At 44.7% G+C, this 12,367-nt stretch overlaps 1 protein-coding gene across 1 annotated transcript in view; it reads right to left on the reverse strand.

The window, feature by feature from the left end:
* LOC311233353 (uncharacterized protein) overlaps nt 1-12,119 on the reverse strand; it is a gene marked incomplete at its 5' end in the record, with an annotated part of 37,691 nt that extends 25,572 nt beyond the window's left edge. Inside the window, one exon of the mRNA XM_084320328.1 lies at nt 12,101-12,119. Within this exon, the coding sequence (XP_084176454.1) occupies nt 12,101-12,119 (19 nt within the window). The remainder of the gene's footprint in view (nt 1-12,100) is intronic.
* Between the last annotated feature and the right edge of the window lie 248 nt (nt 12,120-12,367).

A 12,367-nucleotide genomic window follows, 5' to 3' on the forward strand; every position in this document is an offset into this window, starting at 1 on the left:
CACAAGAATGTGTCCCCGCGGCGTGACTGGACACTCTGTCTGTGAGTGACATCTGCTTTGGTACAATCACATTCCCCATCCACAGTCTGCGAATCAGAGGCAGAGTAGGGCGGGTCTTCACAGCACGTCATGTGACATATGCGCCAATCGTGTGACAGCAGGGCTCCGTCGTCGGAGAATTCCACCCCAAAACGCTTGGCAAAATTAAAAGTGAGTTTCTGTTCAGACTTCCATCCCAAAACGCTCGTATAGCCTCAGTCACTACTTCACGTTCATATGCGGAGGAAACAAAATACTGTCTACCGCTAAAAACAGCACATCCAATTGCATTGAAAGCATCTGGAATCACAACACTGGGGGACCCTGATGTAAACAAGACAAAAGTCTTTCTCTGGTCTGCATCCCCTTAACAATTGTATGTATTGAGCTGTACTGTACTGTACCCATTCTGCAATCTGTTAATAAAGTTTTCATTCATTCATTCACTAGCCGACGCTTCGACTAGGTACAGGAGGACTCGGAGGCCAGCCAAACAGCAAAAGAGAGAGATTGTTTCTTTCCCTTTTGATTAATGTATATTTGATGGTGGCAGAGCAAAAGCTCTTATTTGCCAGATTTACAGTTAATTTACATGTTAAAGAGAGACTGATTGTATGTTTATAGAGAGACATTTATAAAAACAATTTAATAGTTACAGTTGATATAATTGAATAGTTCAGCCTGCATTTGTTAGATGTGAATGGATATACACTGGTTTTGTAAAACCACTGGCTGGCTGCTCTAATGCTGTGAGCATCATAGACTGTTGCTTTACCATACTTGATGGTACAGAAGCTGAAGCACTAGTTTAACAATTTACGTTATGTGCAGAGAACCAAGTTAAAAACAATTTATGCACTTTCAATAAAGTGTTTAAAAAAAAACGGTTGGGGGAACGACGACGACTTCGTAACCTAGTTACTTTCAAAGTAACTAAGTTACTCTGATAATCAAGTAATCAGTAAAGTAACTTGGATTACTTTTTAAAGGAGTAATCAATAATCAGTAATCGGATTACTTTTACAAGTAATCTGTGGCATCACTGTACATGGTACTACATGGCACTACAGGGTACTACATGGCACTACAGGGTACTACATGGTACTACATGGCACTACAGGGTACTACACTACATGGTACTACATGGTACTACAGGGCACTACAGGGTACTACAGGGCACTACAGGGTACTACATGGTACTACATGGCACTACATGGTACTACATGGTACTACATGGCACTACAGGGTACTACAGGGTACTACATGGCACTACAGGGTACTACATGGTACTACATGGCACTACAGGGTACTACATGTCTGCTCTTTTGCAGCACCACAAACATGGGAACTCTCTAACCGGAGTGTCGGACGTCCCGTGATGAAGGCCGGGAGGTTGCGACCCCCTCTGCGTGCCCCCCTGTCTCCGGAGGTCTCGTAGTGGTGACCGGAGTGCCGGACGTCCCGCGATGATGTCGGGGAGTTCGCGACCCTCTCTGCGCCGCCCCCTATATCCCTGTCTCCGGCTGTCCCTGAGCATTGACCGGAGTGTTGAATGTCCCGTGATTAAGACGGGGAGGACGCGACCCTCTCTGCGCCGCCCCTGTGCCTCAAATAGATCGCTATCAGCTCTATCTTCAATCTTTCAAAATGTTCAGTTGCTATCGCTATCAGCTCTATCTTTAATCTTTCAAAATGTTCAGTTGCTATTGCATGCACTCATCTGTGTTTGAGTGCATGCTTTGAGTGCATGCTTACCAACTGTCCGTCTGCAACACTACTATCACCGACATCTAAGAAGGGAGATCCCCCCTTGAATGACCCTTCTAAGGTTTCTCTCCTCCACACTGCCTGTGGAGCATTTTTACCTATTGTTAGGTTTTAGTGAGTTTTTCCTTACCTTCGCGTGGGGTATGTCTGGGAGTGCTTGCATTCTTTCATTTATTTTAAATTTGTTGGACCTTATGGTGTCCTTGTTCTGTTCTTGACTTATTGTTATGTTTTCTTCTTGACTTGTTTAAAGACCTGTACGGCCCATGGGGACATTAACATGTGTTAATGGGCCTTATAAATAAATTTGATTTGATTTGATTTGATACTAACTCCTATTACTATAATACAATGCTAGACACTGAAAAAAGACATTTATAAGGAGCCATAATCCGGAAGGAAATCAATATGTCATGCATGAGTGTAGCTGCAGCCATGTTATTCAAATTTCTTCTGTATACTTTGTTTTAAAGGTATGGTGAAATTGATTCACCCATGACCTTCTTTTGTTTTATTTTTTATTGATTATGTATGTGATATATGACTATATGATTTATACTGAATGTTTCATATTTGTATGTGTATATCTGTGCAGACCCCAGGAAGAATAGTAGGGGTGGACGGTATGGTCTAAAATTTATATCACGGTATAATTTGAAGCATAGACGGTAACGGTATATATCACGGTATCATCGTTTTTGATAAAAAAGTTTTTTTATTTTATTTTATATAATTTTTTTTTTTATATTTATTTATATAATTAGACTCGTACTTGTATTATCTGCGAGACATCACCACCACGCAACAAGCTCCACTGTCTGTGTGTACTCTAGTAGCCTCCAGCTACGGCCAGGATTCTCCGGAGCTGCACCTGGACCTATACTCGAGTAGCCTCGAGCAGAGCTACGGCCAGGATTCTCCGGCGCTGCACCTGGACCCTATTGTATTGGTATAACGTTACTTAACTGTGCTCAGCAAGCCCTCAGCTCGAATACGCATCGAATCAGTGTTATAAGTGTTATAAGAAGTTATAAGATCTGTAGCTACTGCTAGCCGGATATATAACGTTAATACAACGCCTCAGTGAATTATTTAGTTCAATGGGACATTTCGTTTTGAACGGTTAACTAACTTGCGTTAACGTGAGCTAACAGCTAACAGGTAGCACACACGTCTCTACTAGACTTTGTGGAGCGTTTGTTGATGTCAGGAGCTATCGGTAGCTGGCCGACTAGATACCGTTCGGTTAGACAATGCCTCATCATGTATTAAACTAAAAGTGAATAGTTGACTGGGTCATTTTGTAACGGTAGCTAAGCTAACGTTAGCTCAGGGAGACGCCGACGTCCTCCCGTGTCTCGTCCCACTAGACTACTAGACCCGTGTTTACATGCGTGCGGTAGGGGCTGGCACGCCCACTGCGCGAAGCCTCCTAAATAACTTTTTCCAGTTCGCACATATCTATTATCTATGACAAATTCTATCTATTTTTAGGGGCAAATGCGAGTGAAATAGTCACGCTGTGGTTACATGACGTCATTGCTATTTTAGAGCTGCACTACCGGTTACACGGTATAGTCAAAATCCATACCGTAGAGCAAATTCATACCGTTTATACCATATACCGTTTATACCGTCCACCCCTAAAGAATAGTCAACACATTGGTGATGACGAATGGGGATCCTAATAAACATAAACTTGGCAATAAACACCTTTCTGATTCTGATGGTTGCTGGCTTGGTAGTGGTGGCTTGTTGCTTGAGGCACAGCAACTAACTGTGAGACTGGTACTGGAGGGGCCTCAGTCTGTACTAGGGATGCACGATAATTATCGGGCCGATATCAGCAATTATGACGTCATCCCGATAAACCCGATAACGTTATTAATAGCTCCGATAATATAATATATTTTTTGGTAAAAGAAAATGCCGTGTGGGTGAATTGGAATGAAGTGCGTTTGTTTTGACTGTAGGCTCATCCCGTTTTGCCAGTACTGTGGTACGACTGACAGCGTGTGGTTTAGGAACAGGGCGTTTTACACAAATCCAGCGCTCCCTTTCTTGGCTGTGACGTAGCCACGTAAGTTTCTGAATCAGCGCGGACGTTAAAACAAAGATGGCCGCGTCGGTACTCGGAATTTCAGAGGAAAAAGTTCGCTTGCTATTTGTAATAAATGCAATGCAGAAGTTCCACAAGGAGGGAAAAGGGCAACAACTTGTAATACATCCAGCCTGACGGGTCACCTGCGGCATCACCACCGCTACGACGGTGTGTTATTGTGTTAACTTAGAAGCCTACGACGATGCGAGGAGCTAAGCAAAGCTAGCCCCTTCCATGGCTGTGATGCAACCCTTGGTTGAACGCAGTTACTTATTGCTCCGTAGTAGCCAGGTTAATTTGCACCACCAAGGACTGCTTAAAAGCTAGCGGCTTGAGCCCTTGGGTAATTTCTGTCAAACTTCTTTAATTTAGCAAACGACTCGTCAATAGCTGGCTTTGGATTCACAGCAGCTTCTAGCTTCTAGCGTCGTAGGCTTTTAACGCCATCATAGCGGTGGTGATGCCGCAGGTGACTTGTTGTGGTGGTGATGTGTCCACTCAAAGCCTTTTTTTTCAAGGCTCCGCTTTGAAAAAAGAACAACAAAAAGCTTTGAGCGTCTTAGGTTGGATGTATTACAAGTTGTTGACGGATTGTGATTTTTCATTTGGAAAAATAAATATGGTCACTTTATCAGTCAAAACTGTTGTCTTGGCTTTTGTTTCTGTTGTCTGGTTAGGTCACATTTAAGTTGGTGTTAAGTAGGGATGCCCCGATCGATCGGCCACCGATCGTTATCAGCCGATAATCAGTATAAATATGCGATCGGGGAATTCCGATAATGAGTCATATTCGCCGATCGCGGAAACTGATCAAGTGGATATCTCACTCGCTTGTCTCAGACGCACAGGACCTGCAAACTGCTCCTCCTCCCTAGCCCCGCCCGCCCCCGTGTAGAGTTTGTAAACAAAGAGGTGCGGCTCCTCTGCTCGAGTCTGTAGTGCATTCGACCTGCGCTAACGTTAGCTACCTAGCTATCGTTACTGTTTAAACAAAATTACCCAGTCAACTATTCACGTTTAGTAGGCATTGTCTAACGGTATTTAGCCGGCTAGCTACCGATAGCTCCTGATATCAACAAATGATCCAGAAAATCTAGTAGTCCATGTTCATACCTCCGGTAGCTTGCGTTAGCTTGCGTTAGCTGACGTTAGTTTACTGTTCAAAACGAAATGTCCCATTGAACTAAAGTTCTGTCTTAACGTCATCTAGCCGGCTAGCAGTAGCTACAGATAGCTCTTGATATCAATGTCTTATAACATTGATTTAATGCGTATTCGAGCTGAGGGCTTGCTGAATGTGAAATGACCAAAGCATAACGTTACCAATAGGGTCCCGCTGCAGCGCCGGAGAATCCTTTTTGGAGCTGGAGGCTACTAGAGTACACACAGACAGTGGAGCTGTTTGCAGATAGCGAGCATTTTGACTTGTTGCGTGGTGGCGATGTCTCGCAGATAATACAAGTACAAGTCTAATTATATAATATATATATTTTATTAAAAAAAAACTTTTTATATAAAATAATTTTTAATTTCTTTTTAATCAAAAACGATCGGTATCGGATCGTTATCGGCCGATATGGCTCACGGCGATCGGTATCGGTGGCAAAAAACGTGATCGGGGCAGTTATTGTCCTGGGAAGTCTTTTTATGTATTATTATTGTATTGTGATTTCATGTTGAAAAAATAATTGATAAAAAAATATATATATACATTTAAAAAAAAATTATAATACAATAAATATCGGTTATCGATATCGGTTATCGGCTTGAGGAGCATAAAGTTATCGGTATCGGTGTAAAAAAAATCAATATTGTGCATCCCTAGTCTGTACCAACTAACTCAGAGACTGGTGCTGGAGGGGCCTCAGTCTGTACCAACTAACTGAGAGACTGGTGCTGGAGGGGCAGGGAGCGAAATAAACTTTTTGACTCACCGGCCAGTGGCGGGTAGATGGGAAGAATCTACCCGCCAAGCATATTTCTTACCAGCCAATTTTTTTTTTTATAAAATATATATATTATATAATCATACTTGTAGTTGTATTATCTGCGAGACATCGCCACCACGCAACAAGTCAAAATGCTCACTATCTGCAAACAGCTCCACTGTCTGTGTGTATACTCGAGTAGCCTCCAGCTCCAGCAAGGATTCTCGGCGCTGCAGCTGGACCCTATACTCTAGATTCAGCATGCAAGGATTCTCCGGCGCTGCAGCTGGACCCTATTTGTATAACGTTACTGTGCTTTGGTCAAATCACATTCAGCATGCCCTCAGCTAGAATACGCATTGAATCAATGTTATAAGACATTGATATCAGGAGCTATCTGTAGCTACTGCTAGCCCGCTAGATAACGTTACTTAAGACAACGCCTCAGTGAACTATTTAGTTTACTGGGACATATAGAGCTAACGTGAGCTAACAAGCTCGCTCTCGCTGCCACTTCTTCCGCGGTGAGTTGTCTTTTTACCGGCCGGCTTACTCCTTTAATATGGTTCCACATACTGTATCAGTGATTAATGTTATTTAACGTTATTACATTTCGCTAACGTTGGCTACTCGGCATTAGCTAGGTGGGCGTAACGTTAGCTGAGCTCCCTACAGAGCAGAAGAAGAGCGTGTAGTGGATGTCACGTTGGTAGACGATGACAGACTACAAAGGCGCCTCCCTCAAACTGAACAGTGACATCTCCTTAGCAAATGACCTCAATACCTTCTATGCGAGGTTTGATGCTGGTAATAACAACACCAGCTCACAAGCCTCGGCAATGGGGGGGGGGGGGTCGGCTGCTGATGGAGGCGCAGTGTTCAGGGTAACAGAGCATGAGGTGAGGCGGACCTTTAAAAAAGTGAATATCAGGAAGGCAGCAGGTCCAGACGGCATCCCCGGCCGCGTCCTAAAAGTCTGTGCCGACCAACTGGCCCCAGTATTCACTGACATATTTAACCTGTCCTTAGAACAGGCTGTCATCCCCACCTGCCTGAAGAAGTCCACTATTATCCCTGTACCCAAAAAATCCAAGCCTGCTTGCCTCAACGACTACCGCCCTGTAGCTCTCACCTCCATAGCCATGAAGTGCTTCGAGAAGCTAGTAAAGGGCTACATCTGCTCCTCCCTCCCCATCAACATGGACCCCCTGCAATTTGCATACCGCCCCAACAGGTCCACGGAGGACGCCATATCCCATGTGCTGCGCACAGCAGCATCACACCTGGACAAGAGGCAGGGGAACTATGTGAGAATGCTATTCATCGACTACAGCTCGGCATTCAATACCATAGTCCCCTCCATACTCATAGCCAAGCTCAGGGACCTGGGCTTGGGCTATGACCTCTGCCAGTGGGTCTTGGACTTCCTGACTGGCAGACCCCAGGTGGTGAGAGCAGGCAACTGCACCTCCTCATCCATCACCCTCAACATAGGGGCCCCCCAGGGCTGTGTTCTGAGTCCCCTCCTCTACTCCCTGTACACACACGACTGTGTGGCTCAGCGGAGTAGCAATACAATCGTCAAATTTGCTGACGACACAGTGGTGGTGGGCCTGATCTCTGCCAACGACGAGAGGGCCTACCTGGAAGAGGTCAAGGTCCTGGCGGGATGGTGCCAGGAAAACAGCCTCTCCCTGAACGTCAGCAAAACAAAGGAGATGATTGTGGACTTCAGGAGGTCGGGGGTCAAGGACTACAGCCCCCTCAGCATCGACGGGGCACCGGTTGAGAGAGTCAACAGCTTCAAGTACCTCGGAGCCCACATATCCGAGGACTTGACATGGACCACACACATTAACAGTGTGGTGAAGAAGGCACGACAACGCCTCTACTTCCTCAGGCGCCTAAGGAAGTTCCAAGTCAGCCAGAAGATCCTTAAGAACTTCTACTCATGTACAATAGAGAGCATCTTGACCGGCAACATCACCTCCTGGTTTGGGAATAGCACTGCAAAAGACCAAAGCAGACTACAAAGAGTGACACGTTCAGCCGAACGCACAATTGGAGGGGGGCTCCCCACCCTCCAGAACATTTACTACAAGCGTTGCAAGGGGAAGGCTAAGAGAATTATTAAGGACTCGAGCCACCCGAACAACTGCCTCTTTGAACTGCTGCCGTCAGGCAAGCGATACAGGAGTCTCAAGGCGAGCACAGAAAGACTCAGAAGTAGCTTCTATCCCCAGGCCATCAGGCTGCTAAACGAACAATGAATGAACACTACACAACAACTACCACCAAACACACATAGCACACACATCCACACGCACACACTCACTTTAAACAAACACACTGTAGCACCCACTCCACACACTTTATAGCACACACCCACTTTAAACAAACACACTGTAGCACCCACTCCCCACACTTTATATTTATGGATGAAGGATTGCACTACAACTCGTACACCTTACTGTAAATTGTACCTAAAATTGTACCTCATCCCATTTCTGCTTTGCACTAGATAGTACTGTACATTAGTACACTGCATAGTATTGTGTATTGTATATTATATGGTAACTCAGAACATTGTACATATGTCTATACCGAACACTGTGACCTCATTTTCTTCTTCTAAATTCATGCTATATTATGTTATTATGTTATTTGATACTATCTTGTCTAGCACAGTCTCTGGAGCGTAACAGTAAGAAGCATTTTGTATGAAAGTATTCTGTACTTCTGTATGACAACTATTAAAGAACTTGAACTTGAACTTGGTAAACAAGCCAACAAGATGACGCGCCGTGAGAGACGGGGTTGCCAAAAACTGCGACTGTCGTAAAACCAAAACACACCACAGATTTTTTATTTTTACATGACTATTTGGTACCCGCCACACGGCGGGCAGACCTCTCAGTGGCTGTCGCCAAACGTAAAAACTGACCGCCAATGGCGTTTGGCGGGCTCTAATTTCGCCCCCTGTGGAGGGGCCTCAGTCTGTACCAACTAACTGAGACTGGTGCTGGAGGGGCCTCAGTCTGTACCAACTAACTGAGAGACTGGTGTTGGAGGGGCCTCAGTCTGTACCAACTAACTGAGAGACTGGTGCTGGAGGGGCCTCAGTCTGTAACTAACTGAGAGACTGAGAGAGTCTGTATCGTTTGCTCTTTTTTTGTTTACCCAGTAGCTGCTGCTAGCCGGAGTCTTGTGAGCCTGGTCTGTAGGTGAAGGTCGTAAGTCCTGCCTGTCTTGTGATCCTGTTACCTCCTCCCTCCTCTTCATCTCTTTCTATCTCTCTGGACACTTTGTAGTAAGCTATGTGTACTTTGCATCACTTCATAACAGGTGTCTGTGTAGACAGAGAGAAATATGTTATTGTGAAAGAATTAATTAGACATTTGAATAAATAATATGCTGTTGCATAATGTCCATTTTGTTATTTATTAACTAAGAATGAGTTTTGATAATGGATGATTTATACATGGGGTTGAGCTGAACTTTATGGTGTTGTATTGTTAGTCGTACTGTCACTTTAGGTGGTGGGCGTGTTCACTGGGGTTTGGCTGCAATAGTAGTATTCATATGGGATTTCATTCTCCTTTTAACTGGTGTTGACATTTTACGGAGAGAGGGGGTGAGTTCAGGAGGCCTCATTACTTTTACCAAACGGTTCGTGCGTTTTGCGAATCTGATTGGCCACTGACGTTTCTGGTCCGTTTCTGGTCATGTGACATGTGCGCCCAATCGTGTGATGGCAAGTTCTTTGGACGGTTAAGCTTAGGCGCTCTTTCGAAGTTGGTTAAGGTTAGAGTTTGTCTTAGAGCATGGCGATAGAACGCCAGCCCTGATTCCAAACTCTAACCTTAACCAACTACGAAAGAGTAAGCCAGTGATAAACTAGGCGTTAGGTCGTTTGCAGGCTGTTCGACGTGGAAATGGGCTAAGACACTGCTCGTCATGCGATTGGGCGCACATGTCACATGACCAGAAACGTGCGTGGCCAATCAGAGCGCAAAACGGGAACGCGGAAACACGAACCGTTTGGTAAAAGCATAGACGCGTTCAGGAGAGAGGGGGTGAGCTCAGGAGAGAGGGGGTGAGCTCAGGAGAGAGGGGGTGAGTTCAGGAGGGGTGAGCTCAGGAGAGAGGGGGTGAGTTCAGGAGAGAGGGGTGAGGTCAGGAGAGAGGGGGTGAGTTCAGGAGAGAGGGGGTGAGTTCAGGAGAGAGGGGGTGAGCTCAGGAGAGAGGGGTGAGCTCAGGAGAGAGGGGGTGAGTTCAGGAGAGAGCTCAGGAGAGGGGGTGCGTCTATAATTTTACCGCGTTCACGTTCTGCGATCTGATTGGCCACTCACGTTTCTGGTCATGTGACATGTGCGCCAATCGTGTGACGCCTGTTTCTGCACCTATTTCCGCCTCGAATGAATGAATGAATGAAAATGAATGAATGAATGAATGAATGAATGAATGAATGAATGAATGAATGAATGAAAACTTTATTTAACAGATTGCAGAATGGGTACAATACAGTACGGCTCAATACATACAATTGTTAAGGGGATGCAGACCTGAGAAAGACGTTTGTCTTGTTTCCATCAGGGTCCCCCATTTTCAATTCATATAGACATTTATGACATACACAACATACATGACATTTATGGCATAGGGACATATAGGTATTTAGTACTGATACATTTGTGACATAACGGTATTCAAATATACAGTACTGTTACCCCTAGATCCTGACAGAGTATATACATATGATGGGGAGGGGACTGTACATTAGGAGGGGGTGGGTGGGTGGGAGGGAAATATACATACGGTCGGTGAGGGAATATATATATGCGGTGGGGAGGAGACTGTCTATTAGGAGGTGGTGGGGGTTTTGGGCATTTACGGTGGCCAGTTTCAAATTGCAGCCTCCCGTAGGTGCTCTTTAAGAGCGGTTTTGAATGTGGGCAGGGATTCACATTCCTTTACAGCTTTGGGTAGGGCGTTCCACATTGTTGTGGCATAATTGCGAAACGTGTTTAGTCCCTTGTTTGAGCCGAATCTGGGTTTAACATGATTTGTTGAGCTTCCTCTGGTGTAGTGGTTGTGGTATTTACTGACCTTTGGGAAGTATTTTGACATGTACATGGGCACCCCGGTCGTATAGTGTATCTTGTAGACCAGGCCCATTGCAAGTTGCTGTACTCTGTCGTCTACTCTAAGCCATCCTAGGTTGGCAAAGTGGGCAGGGGTGAGGTGGGTTCTGGGGTTCAGGTCAAGTAGTAGTCTGACCAGTTTGTTTTGTGATGTTTGTAATTTTGTTTTAAGCGCCTTTGAGGTGCTTTGGTACCATGAGGTGCACACATAGTCATAGTACCCTTGAATGAGTGCTCCTGCCAGAGTCTTCAGGGTATTCTTGTTTACCAGAGAGGAGATCCGGTACAAGAATCTAGTTTGTTGGTTGACTTTTTTTTATTACATTGGATGCCATTTTGTCACAGGAAAGATTTGCCTCTAGGATGGAACCCAGGTAGGTAATTTCGTCTTTCCTTGTGACAATATTGTCACCCACTGTAACTGAGAATCCGTCGGTCTTGCTGAGTTTGTTATTTGAACCGAAGAGAATGGACTCTGTTTTGCCCATGTGTAATGATAGTTTGTTATCAGCGAGCCATATGCAGATTTTGCCTAGTTCCAGCCTGCAAACTACCACTATCTATCACTGGTTAAGCTTAGGCGACTCTTTCGAAGTTGGTTAAGGTTAGAGTTTGGAATCAGGGCTGGTGTTCTATCGCCCTGCTCTAAGACAAACTCTAACCTTAACCAACTTCGAAAGAGTGCCTAAGCTTAAGTGAAAGAATATAGTTTAAAAGCATATTCTGGACGTGGAACTGAATTATTATTACGATGCGCGTCTCATCTATCTTGTTCTGCTCGTGGAGCCGGACTAGTTCTACTCCTCAGCAGACCCTTGTTGCTACGACTCTGTGTTTTGTTGTGTTTTTCCAGACAAAGAGATTCGGGTTCATCTTTAACTGAAACTAGAGGTGTATTTATGTTCAGCCTGTCAGGTAATAAAGACAGAAACAGTGCAGCAGCATTAGGTACAATGATGGCGTCTGCAGCACACAAGGCCCAGCCTGGTTATAAAACCACTGCAAGCGGCTGGTAATATGCAGAATAAAACATTACATTGTGCAATGTCGTAATCTCAAATGGGAGCCTATTGATCAAGAGGGTGACATTAAAGTTCAAAGGACCTTCTGATTTAACAAACCTGCTTTGTGTTTCTTCATCTCAGTTTCAGCATCAAAACATTCAGTAGTTTCACGGTGAAGAATCTGGAAATCAGTCTCTCCTCTAGTTCATCCTCCTCCACGGTGCTCCACCTTAGTCCGTTCAAACACTTCAAATATATCTTCTGCAGCTGCAGTTAGTCCATTCATTACACGATCTCTGCATTATAGTTCTAGATATTATCAGAGAATTAGATTAGCATTAGCTTATTAGCCATAGTTCTAGATATTATCAGAGAATTAGATTA

The sequence above is a fragment of the Notolepis coatsorum genome (assembly GCF_963971535.1).
Source record: "Notolepis coatsorum genome assembly, chromosome: 8".
In the NCBI taxonomy this organism is placed as follows: domain Eukaryota; kingdom Metazoa; phylum Chordata; class Actinopteri; order Aulopiformes; family Paralepididae; genus Notolepis; species Notolepis coatsorum.